Source organism: Ambystoma mexicanum, chromosome 2q, assembly GCF_040938575.1.
Source record: "Ambystoma mexicanum isolate Mex_15411 chromosome 2q, UKY_AmexF1_1, whole genome shotgun sequence".
Classification (NCBI taxonomy): Eukaryota; Metazoa; Chordata; class Amphibia; order Caudata; family Ambystomatidae; genus Ambystoma; species Ambystoma mexicanum.
Window position 1 is genome coordinate 329458100 of NC_090924.1, and position 20513 is coordinate 329478612.

The 20513-nt window shown below is 43.7% G+C and overlaps 1 protein-coding gene across 4 annotated transcripts in view; it reads left to right on the forward strand.

Moving 5' to 3' along the window:
• Positions 1–20513, forward strand: part of TSC2 (TSC complex subunit 2) — a 1437517-nt gene that overhangs the window by 449902 nt on the left and 967102 nt on the right. For all 4 annotated transcript variants that reach the window (XM_069647328.1, XM_069647330.1, XM_069647331.1 and 1 more), the window contains 3 exons: positions 3490–3627; positions 4766–4869; positions 4953–5034. In XM_069647328.1, the coding sequence (XP_069503429.1) occupies positions 3490–3627; positions 4766–4869; positions 4953–5034 (324 nt within the window). The remainder of the gene's footprint in view (positions 1–3489; positions 3628–4765; positions 4870–4952; positions 5035–20513) is intronic.

The window sequence follows — 20513 nt, forward strand, 5'->3', positions numbered from 1 at the left end:
CATTCAAACTACATTTTTTCCTTGTTACAAAGCAATTCATATATTTATTTATAAATAAAAGGACAATAATATATTTTGTTTATTAATGTTACCTGCTTACATATTTACAATGTTCAAAATATTAAAAATAGAAATACATATTAAATATTTATTAAACAATAATAATAAAAATATATCAAATAAAAACCTTTTTAAATGCATTTCGACGCTTTGACCATTCGACCCTATTGCAATTCGACCAAATTTAGTCAACCCTATAACTGTCGACCCTTTAACTGGGCACCCGTGCAGACCCCATGCAGTATCGAGGATAGGGGACTGGACGTAGGAGTAATTAAGTTACTCACCGTAGTGACTAATGTACTCCTAGTCCATAGTCCCCTTTCCTCCATACGTCCCACCATCCTCACCCCCTAATAATACTGGTGTCATTAGGCAATGTTAATATTGTCGACGTGTCAATGGGGACTGAGGAGTGGCGCCGGTGGGCGGAGTTAGAGGAGCACATGCTCCCAGGGCCGCGCCGCAGCTCGCCTCTAAATTCAATGGGGAAGAAGGTTTTTTCTAGTGAAAAAGGTTCTGTCTCCCGTCCCTAGCGAGGGACGCCCGTGCAGTAGGGAGGAAAGGGGACTATGGACTAGGATAGGTTAGCCACTACCGTGAGTAACTATTCATTTATTGCACATAGATCTAGTGAAGTATTTGGAAGGAAAACCTGCGGTTGTTTTCAAATGAGCAGAGACGCTGAAAAACAGAGTCCTCTTCTACCAAGTACTATTACTGAAAGGACAATGTCCTGGCTTTAGCCATTGAGACAAGGCTTTCACAGATGTGCCACATCTACGATGTGCAGATTTGCATATGAGAACACAGATGTGTTTATAGATCTGAGTGGAACAGTACATATCGAGGACTATATTCATTACAAAACGCCTTTTGTGTATGGACTAGTATGTGTTTGCAAGAAGGTATATGTTGCTAGCACAATTAGACCATTAAAAACTAGAATTGGGGAACATGGGTTCCTCTATTAACAGCCAAGACCCTTGACTGCCCTGACTCCGCACTGGCAAAGGGACCATCAGATGCACAATAAGCATGAAATAAATAGGTTTGAAGAAAATAACACTAAGTAAGAGGGGGAAATGAGGAACGTCTATTGAGGCAAACCGAGGCAAGAACCATATGTAAGTTTTGCGCTACGGAACTTGGTTTAATCATAGACAATGAGATTAGCTCATTTTTATAAGGCATCGGCGTTTGATAATGTAACTTCTTATATAAGCTAGTACACAGTAAGTGATTGAAAAAATTGGGGGGGATACACCACAATATGAACAGAAGATACCAATTAACATATCGGACACAATTGACTCATATGTATATAAGGTATCCAAGAATAGTCTGGATAGATTAAAAGTAGCATATTACAAAGGGATCTGTCCCTTTGATGTGTAATTAGCGTCAATAATGATCAAAAGGACCTAGCCACAATCAAAACGGTCGTAACATTGGGGTTGTTAGATTGACTTAATTAAACAAGTGTAGTTTGACATATTAATGGTACATCAGTGAGTATCATATGACATCATTTTTTTTTTTGTATAATTTTCCGGCACAACCATCAAATATCAATTTCATACAATTCTGCACAATATATAAAATATAAACCAGGAACGAAATGAAAAAAATAGAAATATGATATATGTAGGCTTCAGAATTATGAATCGTGCCGGGAGAAACCTAGGTACTAGGATGTTACAGGGAGGAAGGTACATCTCTGGTATATACCTAAAGAGTTAAATGCAGGGATAACAGTGAGTAATGCGGTGGGCATGGCGATTCCCACGCGCATGTATTTAAAGATGTCCAGAATGGCGACTGCGGCTCTAGACAGAGGACGTGGCCGCAAGGAGATCTAACTCCTGGACTCAAGGCAGGTGAATATAACTTTGCTGATGTCCATTATGGGCAGTACAGATTGGAGTGTTGAACCTACTCGTGCTATGTATGAGGAGTAGTGATCGAAATCACAGGTTCTAAGCCTAAAACCCTTGAATGGGAATTTGTATAGGCTTAAGACATGTATAATTGAACTATGAATTGATGTTGGACAACTTTATATGTGCATCAACCAGCCCAATATTTTGGGCATATTCATGAACTATACCTCACAACCTGTAGAAACAGGTGGTGTCGTGACTTATGTACTTATAGAGAAAGTTGGGCCAAGTTACCCAAAAGGCAGAAACAATATTGGTTCAATTAACTAATGTACATAGGAGGTGAACCTAATGCATGGGAGAGGGAAAGAATCCTAAATTGAGGAGGATATTATGATTAGTCGGTAGGGAACTTTGCTGAAATCACAATGAACACTGTTTTCATTGTAGAAACAGGGAATTAACCTGGGATTGGGAATGTTCTAAAAATTCATCAAGTTTGTGTGATATGCAAATAAAGTGAATATAGTGAGTAAGACATATGTTATACAATATACATGAAGGATTGATTAATCTGATGAGGAATTATCTAAGAAAGTACCAAATGATTAATGAAATAAGTGATTTCTTTTCTGTCCACCCTCAAATCCTACCTTTTGCCATCCCCTATTTTTCTGTCCACTATTCACACATTATCAATGTACCTAGAATGATTTGTCCGGTTTTGAAAAAGGCTCAAGGCCGAAACACGTATTAATCTAAGGGCATACTTAACCAAAGGATACACTTTTGTTATTATGCAAAACAATACATGTATATTTCAGTAAATGTGCCTGGCGCAACTTGAAGAGTACCAAGCTTCTTAATATTTCTGAATGAAGGATGGGGTGTAATACATCCAAGTGTCCAAGGTTCTAAGTGATTTTCTTAAATACCCAAAGTTTTTCTTTAAGTTGTAATGAAAGACTCTTCTCTTGGAGAAGGGTATGGTTGGGTGATTATAGCTGAGGATGGTAAGAATGGGGGCATTACACAGCTCACTGTTGCGGGAATGCATCCCATATATGAATCCCAGTCCTGGTCAAAATGAATCCTGCTTTAATTTGTTCTTACTTTTCCAAACAATAATGTATTTCTTACTTGTGGCCCTTTTGGTACCCTTTCCACTAACCTGCTTCCTATGCGTTTTGCTGGAAAGCCAGAATTGGACTGAGGCAGCACCTTGACTGAGAGCCCTATGGTTGATTGAGGCATTCAGTGTGCGCTAGGCCTTTTAACAATCTTTAGAGACAAATGGTCAGATAATGGTCACTATAATCTCTTTTTGAAGGCACATTTCCTTTTGTTATTATCAGAAGTAGATGGAAGTGTGCACCGAGAGGCAGAATTTCCAAGGAAGGTGGCCTTTGACATAGTTTGGCATTTTCCATTGCACTGAATTTAAGATGCTGTGTTTTGACTTATGTGCTTGTCATGATTTCTAAATGCATTACTTTGTCCCTTTAGCCCTTTTAAAGTACCCTTATTTGCGTTGTCATGCTTTCAGGTGCTGAGTAGCCAAGAGCTGAGGTACATAGTCCATGACCTGTTGAGTGCTGTGGAAGAACTTTGTGAACAGAAGGACTTCCATGGCTCCAAAGATCGATATTTTGATCTGATAGAGAAATGTGCAGATCAGAGGCCGGTAAGTATATGGTTTCTCTCTTGAATGTGGAGTCTCCTAGGCTTGTGGGTAAAATACCCGGGGGAAGTGGTTTGATTTACAGTAGTTGTTTGGAGGAACCTGAACACTTCAGAACTAATTTGTGCTGGCCGGGTGCAGTGGCAGAGTCGGAGGGAGGGCGTGGGGTGCAGCTGCACTGGCACTAAAAGCTGCCTCCACTACTGGCCGGGTGCAATACGATGTACCTCGCATATGCTCTGATCTGCTTCTGAACAGAGCCCTGTTCCAGAGATTCATAATGCGTTTGTCTGAAAAGTAGATATTTTCCCTGAAGAAATCATTGCCACATAGGTGATGAAATGCATTAAAAATCAATAACTGCCCATTCTTATCAGAAACACAGCAGATCTTGACATGTGGTGGTGGTGCTCCTAATGAGGCATCACTGTAAATACTCATGTTCACTGGAAAAGTGCTTTTAGGGAGTATCCAGAATGCATTCTTGTTCTTTCCCAAAAATATTCCTCTTGTGTGATGCAGGGCCACATTTGGAACTACCTTAGCTGCCACCCAGGGACTGATGTTGGATTTGGATTCCATAACTTATTGCGTGGGACGTACACCTTTCTACCTGCACCAACAGAATACTTATTACATGCAGAAGCACATGGGTCAAAGATCTTTGTGAATCGGTTTGATTTCAGCAGAACACCTGAAATGTACACCTGAAATAGATGGCACTGCTCCTTTGGCTCACTGCTTTTATTTTGTGCCTTTTGCATCCAGAGGCAATGTCCTGTCAGTTCTTTTTGTGGTTGCAAGGCCTTGCGTTTTAGCACAGGTGTTCTACCCAGCTGCCACATTGGTAATACTTTCTTACCTCATCTGTTTAGAGGAGGTAGCAAATATGTGAGAAGCTAGGTGCCCATTTGCAGCATATTTTGGAAATGTTACCTGGTCCCACATCGTAGACACGCTTCAGTGATCCTTGTGTCGACTGCTCATCATTCCAGAATTTTAGCAGTGTCCCACAAGACTGTCTATTAAGTGTCACTGCAGTCCTGCAGTGTGCTTACCCCCCTCCTATGGTTGTGTATGGCTGAAACCGACTCCCAAAGCTTATGCTCAAATTGTTTTTCTTTTTTTCACTGTTTTGAAGGAATCTTCTGTTGTAAACCTCATCACCTACAGAGCTCAGTCTATTCACCCCGCAAAAGACAGCTGGATCCAGACTTTGCAGAAGCTGATGGAGAGATTTTTTAGGTGGGTGCATGATCAATTCCCTTTTCTTTTATCTGCAATTTTTTAAACTTCCATCCTTTATGATAGCTTTCTCTTTGTTTCAGGAATGAGACTCGTAGTGTCATCCGGACAAAAATGTTGGATGTGCTGTCATTTGTACTCAGCATCAACCGCCAGTTTTATGAGGTTAGTTTGGGGCTGGGGAGAGGCTATGGAGAATTTGAAAACCATATTCTTTTCTGGGAATGTCAGACTTCAAATCTGTTTATGCCTGTACAGAGTATTCCCCATTATCTATGTGCATCATCTCTCTACCCTCCCCTCAACCACCCATCTACCATATTTAATGCATTCTGTCACTCACATGGATTGCTTGTAAGCATGTAAATGCTACCAAATGCAGTTGTCAGAAATGGAAATCAACCCGTTTCATCTCTGCATATAAGCTGCCGACCACTGGCTGTTACTATTCTTCCTGTTCCTTTCGAAAGTAATCTACATATTTTGGTAGAATGTTAGCATGGCGCTTTCTCTGTTTAGAGAGAACATGTGAAGCGGTACCTGTTTGAGCCTCGGATGACAGCTGACTCTATGGAAGGGTTGTGTAAATTAATCTGTTGCTTGAAGCAGCAGCGATGCCTACGTGATGCATTACAATAGCAATGTGTAAAGAAACTAACAAAAAATCGAGTAGAACATTGGCTTTCAGATATTCATATGGACTGTTCTGCTGGAGGCCCCACAAAGCCTTTCCTGCCTAGGACAATATAACTTAGTACTCGTCTCAATGCATTCTACATGTAATACTTTTCTGTATACTGTAATGCTTATCTGGTTTACTATAGATTAGGATATACCAGTAACTCCTGAATAATCTAACGTGATTTATGAGTTAGATTTAATTTATGACCAAAGCTGAACCTGTCTGTTCTTGGAGTTTTTTTTATCATGAGGAGACCACCTCACGAGAGCACAGTCCCCGACCAGCTGAACCCAAACTCTTGACTCCGAAAGTTACCTCTGCACCAACATCCCCCAGATCTCCTTTACCAGAACAAAGATACAGAACATGAGTGCCCAGCAATAGCTAAAGTGGTCCCTGATTGAATCGGCATACAGGGGGAAGTAAACTAGCCACCCATACCTCCATAGGGCTTGACAGGAGTAAAGTCCTTGCCCTACCTTTCTTGCCTTTCTGTCCCATACTGGCTAGGTAGTGGTTTGCGCATATCCTGGTTTGGATTTTCTGCTGCTAGAGGTTTATCCGGATTACTTGAAGACTTCTGGTGGCTCCCCTCTACTGGGTTGAGCCCTCTACTGTGGGACAGTTTCTGTGCCGTTTTACCACCGCATTCTGCAGTTCACCACTAGGATCGTCCAATTGGCAGTGATCTGCTACAGAGTCCAGAGAGGTGCTGAAAGTTCATCACTCCACCAGATCTTCAGTTTGCAACGTCAGAGTGTGCTACCAGCTGTCTACTCCGTCCTGGGACCATTTGCGGCTGTGCTGATGCCTTCTTTTTTTCACCCTGCTGCTGGGAGACATCGGTTTGTGTTTTCCCTTCTTCCTAGAATCTTCTTCACGGGATCTTTAACTCTTGGCTGGAAGGCAGATGTCCTAAAAAGAGCCTTTGTATTCTCTTGTGTCGCTTGGATCATTATTGGTTCAGGGTGCAAAGTTCGGGCGACGGGCCCTGAAAACCGTACCTGTGGACCAGAGCTATACACTTACCAGGTTATATCGGGTCACTGGAGCACTTTCCTCCAAAACCACTGATGTGAGTGCCTACCGTGGGGTACTAGGAAGGGATGCACTTAAAAATGTAATTGTGAAACCCCAATTAAAAAAAACCTATGCTGGACCCAGCCATGTTGAAGAACTACCGGCCAGTGGCCGACTTGATCTGATCAGCAAACATTTTGGAGAAGGTGGTATCTTCTCAATTTCAAGCATTCATAGACAGAGGGGCTGTTGGATGAACTCCAGTCTGGTTTACGACCCAAACATGGGGTGGAGACAGCGCTGCTGGTAGTACATGATGATCTGTTGCGGCCGCGTATGCTGGTGGATCTACGGTATTGTTGATGTTGGACCTATCCCCTGCTTTCAACATAGTGGATCATCAGATTATGTTGGAGCATCTTGGAGTGGGAAACGCTTCAGAACAAGCTGCGAGGTGGTTTAGATCCTTCCTGATGGACAGAGTCCAGCGGATGTGGTTTGGGGGCTTCACCTCTGAGGCGGTTATCCTAGGATGTGGTGTCCCTCAGGGATCATCATTATCCCCGCTGATATTTAACTTGTACATGCGTTCAGTCTTAAATATATTGAGGAGGCATGGTTTGAGTTTCCACTCATATGCCGATGATACACAAATCTATATTGAGGCGAGCAACATCGAGGACACATTTATGAGAATTAATCAGTTTATGGTAGATGACAATTGGATGGCGAGTAACCAGCTTCAACTAAATGAAGCAAAGACCGAGATTGTTTTGTTTGGCCCTAAGGGGAGAATCATGGATGAGAAGCAATCATTCTCCCCTCATATTCTCGGTGAGAAACTTCAGTTTTCCAAAAAATTTAAAAACCTGGGCTGTGTCTGGCAGGAGCACCTTGGCAGTGAAGCCCAGGTGAAGGCTAAGGTGAAGTCAGTGTATTATTCCTTGCGGATGCTTAGGAATGTTCTTCCCTTTCGTCCCTTAGATGATCATGCAGTGGTTGTGGGGGGCAATGACGAATGCTCATCTGGGTTATTGTAATAGTCGGAATACCGGTATTCCAGCTAAGCAGATATCTAGATGGCAGAGGGCCCAGAAGGCAGCGATTAGACTGATACGACATTTGAGAACAAGGGACCATGTTTCTTCGCTTCTTAGATCTTTGCACTGGTTGTCGGTCGCGGATCGAATAAAGTTTAAAGTAGTGTGCCTGATGTACAAATGTCTCCATGGCCTTGCCCCAGACTACCTCAGTGCAAATGTTCACCCTTATCATCTGGCCAGAGCACTGCGCTCAGGAGATAAACGGTTGCTGGCTGTTCCACACTGGTCTCCAGAGGGGTTAGGAGATTCAGAGTTTTTGGATCTAATCTCTGGAACCATCTCCCACTGGAGATTAGAGTTTGTCCCTCACTGGGTCAGTTCAGAAATGCTTTTAAAAACTTAAAACCCACCTGTTCAAGTAGGTGTTCAACTCAGAGACACTATATGTGTTCTTGACATGTTGAATTTATCTGTTTTGACCATCTGTGCCTGAACACAGTTGAGATTGTCTTGGAGCATGGTATAAATAATCAAAATCAAACAATACTCCCCTAAGGTTGTGTTCCTGGTCTGTGGTAGAGATTCCATGAAGACGAGCCCTAAGAGCACTTCACCAGAGCCTTTCATTGGGGGTCCTCCAGTTCTGCAACCTCTTCTTCTGGGGTCCAGCCTACGACCTCAAAGTCTTCCTTAGGGACTCCTGTGGCCTTCCCTTGGTTTGATTGTCGCAGCATCTGCACCTGTGAGGTGAATCCGACTTATCTCCAGTAATGTGAATGGGCCTTTATCTTTTCCCATTTCTTCCTCTGTAACGGTGAACTGACTCTGGAACTCTCCTTTAAGTAATGCCTGTGAATTTCTGTCCATTTTTAAAGTAATCCCTTTCATTTCTGCAATGGTAAATGTACTTGAAACACACTAACTGGTCACAATGTGTATATTTTTCCATTCAATCTATCAGGAAGATCGTTTACTGAAATGTTTCATCCTTTGAAGCTTCTGCTGTAGTTTACTACGGTTCCATCCTCTCTGGCTTATATGTATTAGTATTGGGCAGCGGATGTAGGGGATTTAATCGAAAATAAGTGTCCGAACATACAAAGGGTTCGAAAATGACCATAGAAAAGTGATCAAAGAGATGTTTTCGAAATTACTAGTAATGTAGAAAAAATGACTGTAAACTAGTATTGTGTAGGGGTTTCACCCCAGGACTCACGCTCAAAGAAGGCCCTTTCTCTGACTATTTAGTTTCCGAGGTTCAAATCCAAAGTTCAGAATAGTCCTATTCTAAATGCATCCTCACTTCAACCATGCCAGTGTCACTGAAGGACGGGAATGGCTCACAGATCTACACTGAGCAGACACACACTTGGTCCTTTTTTATTAGCCAATACGCTTGAGTGCAATGAAGTTGGAGAGTTAAACGCGCTAGAGGTGAATTGAAAGAAAACATTCTTTCTTTTTCTATTTTTCGGTTCACTACGTTGTACTCGAGGAGTGTTAATGAAGGCTGCGAGAGGAGGGAGCCGGGAGCAGCTTCCTCTTCCGAGCTGGTGGCCTTGTTTGCCAGCGCTCCCCAATGCCTGCCTCGATGCGAGGTGCACCTTTTACGCTTCTCTGCGTGGGCCAGAGCGGTGAGTAATGCCCGTCCCCACAGTCCGTCCATGCAAAGTCGGTTCAGGACATTGGCTCTTTTTAGCCCGCCACTCCAGCTAAACATTGAATTGAATGCGTGCACTAGAAAGAGAATTTTTTTTAAAAAAATGTGTCCTGGATTTTGTAATGATGAAATGCAAAATAACAAACAGTCCTTGTAAGATATATTCCACTGCCTATGTGTGCGGTACCAATGTTCTCACATTTCTCCCAGTGCTGTGGCTGGACAATAGTGCTGAAACAGAGCCTGAACCACACTTAAGTTTCAAATGAATCGAATTCGAAAACGTTTATTTTGGTAACATTGCATTCAGTAAAATATATGGCAACTGTGAGCAGCTGGGCATTAATACTGTTGTGTTATGTGCTGGCCATCTGGTCTAGGGCCTTCCACGTGTACCAGTGTTGGGATGTGTCTTTAGGACACTGTACTTAGCAGTGCAGGCTTACCTGGTTGTTGAGTTATATGATATCCTGGTACAACCCACCCCCTGCTATTTTATGGGTACTTACGCTTTGACATTGAGGCCGGGGGAGTGCTTATAGAGACATTACTGTTTTTAAGTATATTTGGTATCTTTTTAATACTTTGTATTACTGAAGTACTTATTTGAACTGATCGTTTTTAAATGTCAGATGTTTTAATATATTTTTCACTATATCCGTATATAGAGTATTTTCTGTATTTGTGTGTGGAATAATTGTACCTCTGTGTTAAGCCTTGCTGTACTGACTATGCTACCACGTTTAAGGGAGGTTTGGCTTCCCTTTCTTGTCAGTCGTTTCAGACTGCCCGTTTGGGTTCGTTGTTGTAGCACCCTCAAACTGCCTCAACCTTTATTGTAGGCCCTATACCTTGTGGTAATCGCACAACACACATAGGCATGGGAGGGAAGAAAAGGGAATCAGACCTTTAACACAGGGGCAAAATAGGCATACAAGCACCCAAGGCCAACACTGATAATTTACGTTAATGACCCTTTAGGGCATCTTATTTGGATAATACAAATGCACACGTAATAGTGCTAGAGAGTGGAAACAATTCCTACACACAGTCCAAGGCCTACGAGACATCTGCAAAACATTTTAGAAACCATTAACAGTGCAATATACTTCAAGGAAAAATAGTTGCAGTGTCACCAAAATTGTCTACAGTATAGACATGCATTCGCTGTTGGAGAAGTCGAGAGCAAGACTTTATGGATGCATTTAAAATACCTGATGAATAAGAAAGTCCAGTTCTTGATCTGCAGCTCCCTGAATCTCTTGTCAGTAAAGGAAAAACGTCCAGCTGCAGTTAAGTACCCACAATGTCAATGTAGGAGCGTTTCAAGGTAAGAAGAAAGTTTTATAGTAATCAGTGGGACAAAGTCAGCCATCTGCTTTTCTGGGCAAAATGAAGGTAAGTCTCTATTTGACCCCACACGGTGAACCTGAGGAGACCCCAATGAAGAGATCCAACCGTCTGTGAAGAACCAGAAGCCCCTGGAGAAGATGCAGGAAGAACCCCACTGTTAGTCAAAGGCAAATGCGGTAGAACATCGTTTTGAAAAGACTCTAAACCCCCAACCAAAGAGACCCCAGAGGGTGAGTATTTCTAATAATTGCCCCCTTCAGGGCCTCAGAGGCTCCACCTCACATCAGAAATTTCGGCGACAACTACTCCAGCAGCACAAATCAACCTGTTATTACAGGGCTTGTTTTGTAGGGGGTGTTTACAGGATCCTGTGTCCTAAGGGACTTCAACCCTTGGCCAACAAAGACCCCTGTTACGATGGATTTCTAGAATCTGACCTGGTGGGCAGGTTTTAGGAGGCCACCCTAGTTTTACTAAACAGGGTAACTCTGAGAGGTTAACCAAAGCCAATCAGGGTAACCGTGGAAAATGGTCAAGACTTAATTTCAGGAGATAGTGAGTGTGGTCTGGGGTCCACAATGAGTATACACAGTGAAGCACAAAATAATTCAGTTTAGACGGGTATGTACAAAAATACTCTATTTATTATGGGCCAAAAACACACACTAGAACATGAAATAAGCAGGTATTAATATCACACAATACTCCATTGTCAAACATATATACAGTAACCTTTAGGTTTGTACGAATGTATACAATAAATTGGTTAACTAAAAGGAGGGTAAGTCCTGTCCTTTGTGCGATGCCACACATGAGGATCTCGGCCCACTTGATACTCTTGTGTCCTGCATATGTGGGAGTTGAAGGTTCTGTGGTATGCCCCTTGTTGCATGAATGGGGCTTTGTTTAATATCGTCCTGCCCCGATATTATTATTATGGGTCAATTCTCCACGTGTCGGATGGTCTCTCTAAGCCGATCTAAAATCAGCACTTCATATTAGAAAGTGTTTGCTTAGGAACATGTCATGGTATGTCGTTTTTGTATGGTTGTTATACATTTTATGATATGATAGATCCTTTTAAATTTTGTATTCTTGTCATTTGTTCAGAGATGTATCTTACTTTTTCTGTACTGTTTTTATAGAATGTTTTGTACATAGCGGAAATAAACACTATGATGATGATGATGATGATGTAATGATGCAATAGAATGAAACCGATTCACAATAATCTGCCCTAACTTTAGAAACCAAATCCCTATGATGTACAAATCCAGAGCTTCTTCTTAGGAGAGGGGACTGATGTAGGAGGGGTTCTTGTAGTGAAAATGTTCCAGAAGAGTTTTCAATATTGTTACTGGTCAGTAAAATTATATTCCTATCTTTTAGATACACGCTTTTAGATCCAACGATCAAAAAGCGATGGAATGGAATAACCAGTGTATTCTAAGGTTTCTTCTAAGGAGAACAGGGGGAGGTAAATGCGTTGCGATTACTTACCCTCCCTGACTCCGATTTTCCCAGATAACTAGGTGGGTTGACTGGGGGTCGCTGGAGGCAGGTTTTCCCTCTGTTGGTTCTAGTGAGAGGTGTCAAAGAGCTGCGGGTGCAAGGATTCCTCCAGTCGGTTCCAGGAGCAGAGTACAGCCCTTTGTGGAGAAGAAATGCAGAAGACACCCATGCAGACCTCCTCAGGACACTTCACAAGTTGGGGGGAAGGCAGGTGCAAGCGATGGCTACCGCACATGTACTTGGAGAACCTTCCAGAGCAGGATCGATTGATGCTGGGATGCTGATATTTGGCAGGAAGGCAACTTATTCCACAAGCTGATGACCACCAAAGTTCCGGTGATGAATGCGGAACAGCGATGATTCTAACGAGGTAGCCCACTGAAGAGCTGGTCATTCCACCGGGCGGACAAGGACCACCTCTGAAGGCTCAGGATGCTGGTGAATAAGACTCTGGAAGGCCAAGGAACCCATAAGGTTGATTCTGGCAACTCACTGGACAAAAAGAGGGTAATACAACCACAGGAAACTATCCCACATTGAGGATGGAAATGGAGGCGACCCAGCAACAGCTCAAGAAATAGATGAGTTGTAGTGTTGGTGTCCCAGCAATCTTCGAGGCAAGCGCAGCGACCCACAGCATAGTGTGAGACCTTGGCGGAAAACGGCATGAGGCAGTTGTTAAACAGCCTGAAAGTGGTCCTAGCATGAAAGGCTTGACCCAGCACTGAATCGGAGACAGCAGAGCAGAAAACCCCAACCGGAATTTGCTCCCACACTACATCCAGCCGATCTAGCCAAAAAGGACTAAAAGTGCACGAAATGGTGGTGATCAGAGGGAGACTTCTCCAGCAGGGCAGCAGTCCCGTTTCATCCCAGAGCCAGCAACGAGAGCGAGCGGTGAGAAGGGGAACCTTTAACTACCACTGCCATTAGGGACGGGCCAACGTGATGCCACCAATCACTAAATGGAGCTAGAGAGTAAGGGGTTAGATGGACAACCATTCTGGTTGTCCTTCTGAATGGTGACTTAGCCCATACCACCCCCACAGGAAGGGAAAGGGAGACCTTGGGGATGTTGGATGGTCTATAGGGTTCTACGTGAAAACATCAAATCCAATTTCGCCAACCCGTTTTTTGTTCATTTCATTGCAAATGAATGCGGGCGGACCGCCCCTTCCACAAACCCCCTCATGTAATTAAATACCCCCACCCCATATATTGCGATGAAATGCGCAGAAAACAGGTTGGCAAAATCTCCCTTAGAGTAATCTGATTGTGTTTTGGTATACCATCTAAACCAGTTAGAACCAATTTAGAGACTGACATGTGGACTTTCAAAGAGCCCACATGACCAAAATGTACTTTTTAGGCCTACCTTGTGGTTGTCCTGAACAAAGGAAACCCTAAAATACAAAATAACAGAGAGCAGAACATTGGCAACCCAATGGCTACCGAACAGGTAAAGTACATTTGGCTGCCAATGGGTCAAAGGGCTTGCACCGTTGTTGGAGCCAAAAATGTATTACAGCTGCCACCAGCTTACTCGCTAAAACCAATACAGAGTGACATAACCAATCTCGGTCAAATGTACACTTAGTTATGTAGTTTGGGATGGCGCACAGACACTTCTTTTACCCTCAGGTGACTTAAATAGCTAGGAAACTGTGGACATTAATGTATCACTGGTACATTTAGAGCAATACTGAGGTGAGTGTTAAAGTAAAGAAATTTCAGAATAAAACAAGAGATCACACAAATATTCTGAAGCAGGTAAGTACTTTTCAACCCCCCAACGCAAAGTAAATTAACCCTTTCCTGGAGGGAAGGTAAGACACAAGTAGAGGAGAGAAGAGTCATTCAGGGGGCCAGGCCAGCCAATGTCAATTGGGCAAAAGACTAGATGAGCTGAAACACTTCTTGCAGGTAAGTAAAAGTCTTGCACAATGTTTTAGAAGTCTTTGTAGAAAAAGTAGAATCAAGTAGGGCCACCAGCTGGGAGGCTTGTGAGTTGTAGAAGATGCAAGCAACTCTGCAGAGGTAACCAAGACAAGTCAAAACTGAGATCAAGTAAGGCTACAAGGCAAGAGGTAAGTTCTCTTAGACTGTACAGTACCTTTTTTTGTTAGAAGAAATGGTTCCAGCTGGCTTCTGTTCCTGTGTGACTCTGTAGATTCTGTTGTTCCTGGGCCTCAGTCATGGGGACGAGAGGGAGGACTTCTGGGGACTTCTACAACACAACGGGACGGTCAGCGGCAGAAAAGGACCAACTTCTTCTCAGCTGCACATTGCGGTTTCAGCTCCTCACGTCTCCGCAAATAGCACCACTGCAGTCTCACGGATACCACTCTGGACTTTCCTTGCATCTGGTGTCCAGCACTCTGTTGAGGTGGCTCAGGCTTGGTCAGTCCTGCTTACTGGGAGTCCGGAGGATCTTCCAGCAGCTCGAGTCCGTCTTAAAAGTGAAGCACTCTGTTTGGTCTTCCTCTCCATGTCAATGCGGTTCCAGCAGCGGAAGCACAGCCAGCTCCGAGGGGGTGACCAAACAAGTTCCCTTTGGAGTTGATTGGTCCCACCGACTCAAGGGTAGAAGTCGTCGTCCTTGCAGGGATTCTCTAGTCAAGGCGAATTCGGAGATTCAGGACAGCAGCAGAGCTTCACCGGGCAAACCAACGGTCCAGGAGTTGCAGCAGACGTCTCTTCCAAGTTCTTCTTCGGATACCTTCGTCCAGTGGTCGACTCTGGCTTCCAAGCCAAAAGGCCTTGCCTTTTATGCTGGTTTCTCCCATTCATTCCACCCTAGCTGTCAATTACACAGCAGGTTGGCTGTCCTTGCCGGACAACCAACCGGCCAATCACCTTTGGGTGCATTTCTGTAACTTAGGGGATTAAGCACAGGGAGTTTCGGGCACCTCCCTCGCTTCCTGCCCCTGCCAAACATACTGGAGCCAGAGGCAGGCTTCACTCGTGAATCCCACCAAAGACAAAACGAACAAAGGGACCAAACCTGGTTTGGCACCCAGAGTAAATCTCAAGAAGGACCTTTCCAACAGGAAATGGCGAAAAAAGAAGACAGCCATTTTGACAAAATGGGCACCCATGGGTGCTTTACTGTAGCTACGAACGCTGCCCGAGGTAAAAACACACAATGGTAATAAAAAGTAAACCACTGCCACCAGCCATTAATTGAAGAAAGATTAACATAAAAATGTGTTATGAAGACACTCATGGAGGCAGGTAAGTCTTTAATCTAGGGATTTATTTAGTTAACAGGTAAAAAGACCCCCCAGCACATCAGTAGCATCTAATGTAAGCGAGGGACAACTCCAACTGACAAATATAGAACACTGGGGACTGAACAAGCAGCTACACATTCTATGACAACATCAGAACCATGAAAGCAGTGATAGCTCCACGCTTCCATACCTCCTAGCATTGCATGTCCTTGTCTCCATATAAATAGCATAACAACTTCACAACACATCTCCCTCTTTTTCATTAAAAGTTCTTCACATAAATCTTTTCACTTTACACATAACACCTTTTTACTGTAGCGATACGGTCTTTATTCCAAACCTGACCACCAGCTACACGCATTGCACCCTTCAACACAGCAACGGCCCTAACTGGGTCAGAATATAACAAGTCACCCTTCTTTCTCACCACTCCTTTCTTAATCCTGAACCCAGTCCCCACACTCCACACGCAATTCCTTTCTTCCTCTCCTTTTATTTTCACGCATGACCCATTCACTCTTCTCCTTCTTGAGAGACCTTCTCACCTCATCAATGACCACATCAGATTACCTGCTTCTGCCCAACCATGGTGGACACGCCATGGAATACGGTTTTTGACCTCTCATTAGTTCAAACGGACACAAACCGGTGGTAGCGTGAGGTGCCATACGCAACGCCCACATCCTATTTTGATTAGTCGCCAACTTATCAAATCCACAGTCTTCCCCATGCAAATGCTCTCCATCACACATCTGTTCAACCTCTCAACTACTCCATTGGTTTCAGGATGATAAAGAGCTGCCCTCTTATGACTCACACCACATTTTTCTAAATACTTGGGAAAACATCCACCGGTAAATTGCGTGCCATTGTCTGTAAGGACACTTCCTGGGAGACCCTCACTCGCAAAATTCTCTTTCAATACCTTAACCATACTTTCTCCCGATATTTCTCTCAACTTTGAAATCTACCCACCTAGAGAACAAATCGACAACTAGAACTACAAACCTTGCCCGACCATATCCCAAATCGACTGGTCCCAGTATGTCCATGGCTACATCACTCCAAATCCTGGACGGAACACCAACATCAATTAAAGGTTGCTTTTTAGCCTCTACTCCCTTCCCGCTTCTCATGCAAAATTGACACTCACTCAAACGGACTTCAACTTCCTTATCAAATCCTGGCCACCAGTAACCTGTTCTCAATACCCCTTTTGTCTTTGCAATACCAATATGTCCACTGTGTGCCAGATCAATAATCTTTCCTCGAATGCCCACTGGAGCCACTGCCCTCTCCCTTCTGAATAATATCTCATCAGCAACTGACAGTTCATCTTTCACCTCCCAAAAAGGTTTTTCTTCCTCTAATAACGCTGATTTATTCGGCCAAACTGTGGAGACAACATACGAGATCACCTTACTCAATACCTCATCCTTCCTTATCTCATCCAACCACTCTTGCTTGGATACAGTGCCTTCTGTGCTCACAAACACCATCTCCATGTTATCTTCAATCCTGTCCTGAGAATGAACCTTTACCCTTGACAAATTGTCCGCCAGAGTGTTCTCTTTCCCAGGAATCACTTCCATAACAAATTTGTGGGCTTGCATCCTAGTGACCCTCCCAGCCACTCTGCGCGAAATCTTGTCCAGACCTTTCATCTCAAAAATGACTTTCAAAGGTTTGTGATCCGTCCGGATCACAAATTCCACACCCCAGACAACATTTTTAAATCTCTCTACCGCCCAATAACATGCAAGAGTTTCCTTTTCAAGAACTGAATAACGTACTTCTGCACCTTTCAGACCGCGTGACGCATGTGCTATTTATAACTTCGATCCATCATCTTGTTTCTGTGCCAGAACAGCTCCCAGGCCGCCCTCACTAGCATCCACCGTAATGATAGTCAATTTTCTTGTATCAAAACATCCCAAAGGTTTAGCCATATCTATTTCTTCTTTGATTCTAGAAAACTCTACATCACATTCAAGACTCCATATAAAATCCGCACCTTTCCTTAATATTTTCCTCATCTCTAGAACTTTAGTTGCATAGTTCTCTACACATTTTTGATAAAACTCTGTCATACCTAAAAATGAACGAAGTTCACTTTTGGTCGTGGGCTTCTCAATTTCCTTTATGGAGTTAATAATGCTTTCCTTGGGTTTCACCCCCTCAGATGACACCCCGTGACCCAGGTAGTCCACCTCAGATACAGCACATTTACCCTTCTCTTCCCTTAGAGTAATGCCTCTCTCTTCAAAGATTTTCAACACAGCATTTAAACTCCTGTCATGCTCATCCAACGTCTCACCACATATTAGCACATCGTCTTGGAAGCAAAACACTCCCTTTACACATCCAAGCAGCCGATCCATAATCTTTTGAAATACCGATGAGGCTGACGCCAAACCGAAAGGCATTCTTCTGAATTGAAACACGCCCTCAGCTCGACCTGGTAATATGTAGACGCCATATCAAGCTTTGAAAATATCGTACCCTGGCCCACCGTAGTTAACATCTCACCCATGTTTGGCAAAGGGTGCCTGTCAACCATCACACACTTGTTGAGCTTGCGCATGTCTATGCACAACCTAAGATCACCCAAACTTTTTTTTACTACCACGACCGGTGACACCCACTCGACACCTCCTGCTCTCTCAATCACACCTATTTGTAGTAATTTCTTTAGTTCATTTTTCACACCTTCCCTTAAAGAGAAAGGTACAGGCCTAAGTTTCGCAACAACTGGCAAACTACCCCTTTTTAGAACAATCTGGTGTTGAAATCCTTTCACTTTCCCCAAACTTTTCTCAAAGACTCCATTATGCTCTGTCACATACTTGCTTGAATTAGTGCACGGCAACGACACCTGGAGCACTTGCTCAGGATGATTAGGATCTACTCGGATGGCCAGACTCTACTGTTCTCTCCACCCTAGCAATGATTGCCCTTTCTTAGTGACATATACTTAACCTTTACACCTCCTTCCTTTGAACTCTAATTCACTCCACACATACCCCAGTAATTCAATCCTGTCCTGATTGTACCCTCCAGGATTGATATCTGGCTCTGTCAATCAAGTTACCACCCCACTCATCTCCTTCTCAAACACACTTCTGGACACTAGCGTAATCTTTGAGCCAGAATTTGCCATCATGGAAACTTCATGACCATTCACATTCACAACCGCATACGGTCGCTCACAGTCGTCTCCATTTTCACCATCCATCACAACATTTATGGTATTAACAATGACATTCTGCATTCCTCTTCTGACGATCTTCCATCCTCTTCTTCATTGACGTAAAGGACCTTCCTTTGACTGGACTGTCCAAATTGGTAGTTCTTACAGCAGTTCGCAAAATGACCTTTCCTTTTGCACTTTACACATGTCGCTTTGCGACCTGGACACACGATGGACGAAGCAAAATGCGTGCTACTCGCACATCGAAAACAGTCTGCCCTCTCTTCTTTCTGTTCTCTGCACTGGTTCTTGGTTTTTCTTCTCTTCCCCGACAACTCTATTCGACTGCTTGGTTTTCCCCCTTCTTTTGCTTTTGTTATCTGCCACACTTAATACTTCACTCTTGACTTCCTTTAGATCATTTGTTTCGTTCTTTGACAACTTTGCGACACATGCTAATGAGTGTTCCACGCGTTTTGCAAGATCTAAGACTTCATCTAGATTGGGGTCATCCTTTGGCCACAATTCTTCACGTATCTTATTTGATCTACAGTGAGTCATGAACTGGTCACGGATATGTTCATCGAATGTTCCTTGAAACTTGCAAGTTAATGCTAAATGTTGCAGCGCCGTTACATATTCTTCAACCGACTCACCCTGAGCTTGCATTCTCATGCGGAAATTATATTGTTCCAATATCGTGTTGGTTTTGGGGTTGAATTGCTTGTTCAGCTTGATCAGTGCTACATCAAATTCATTTACAGCATCACCATCACTGCCATCTCCCATTGGCTGGGGTAGTGTCGTCTATTCTCTGACCTTCGTACCCCAGGAAATGTAGTAGCAAAGCCAACTTCCTTTCACCTGAGTATGATGTTCCCCCAGCTCCCTTCATATAATGTAAAAATCCTTTACGCCATTGAGCCCACCGTATTTTGGCTGGACCCGGCACTGGCATGAATATTGGAGGACCTGCTATTCCAGGTAGACCCGCCATGCTCCTGGATTGGAATACTCTGTAGACTTGCACCTTAGTATTTACTCCGGTATGTGGACAAATAACTCCTTGTGATATTGTCACCGTGCAATGTCTCTTCCTTGAAACTCCCTCTCTCTCCGTTCTTATTTTAGTGGAGACCGCAAGCTGATTGCACTGATGGCTAACTGTATTCCTGAAGAGAATGGTCCTGCTACCTCTTTGCGGAATGTGCACAAACTTTCATCTTATAGCTTCCAATTTCAGCTTCTGGCTTCCAATAATGCCCTTTGATGCCCTTGCATGACCTTTCCAAAGCCTGCCTTTCCAATGCTTCTTCTCCCCTTTTTCTTATGCCCCCATGTGCTCAAACTATGGCTCAAACAGGATTTGCTACTGCTTTCACAAACAGGATTTGCTACTGCTTTCACAATCCTTGTACAATTGCCGGGTGGAATACCAGGTTTTCACTCTTTTTTTTTTTTTTGTGCTTTTATTATACAGCAGGTTCTCACCTTCTTTTCACTGCTCTTTTATTACCGACGATACGGTAAACCTCCTCCTTGCTTTGCGCGCTGCTCCCTCCCTTTTCCGAAACACCGAGTCGGATTTCACTGTGGAACGGAGCGCGACAGGAAAACCCGCGGGTCATCCACCGACGTCTAAGTGATGAGATTAGAGTTTCACTTTAATCTTCATGGCGGCGCTGCGCCATACGCTCAGCAACTGCCAGAACTCCGGGAAGTTAACCCGGCGAGCGTTTCCGAGGCCGTGGGATCTGAGGGGCAGCGCAGCGCAGTGCGACACTTACTTGGCACATCAAATGGATGGTCCTGCAGAACGGGGTGGCCGCTACAACGCCGAGAATGGTGGAGCAGCCACAGTCTCACGGAGGAACATAAGGGCGCGGGGAGCAACTTCAACTATAGGCCGCCGCTACCACGCCAGGGGAAGGCGGAGCGGCACTCGCTTCGA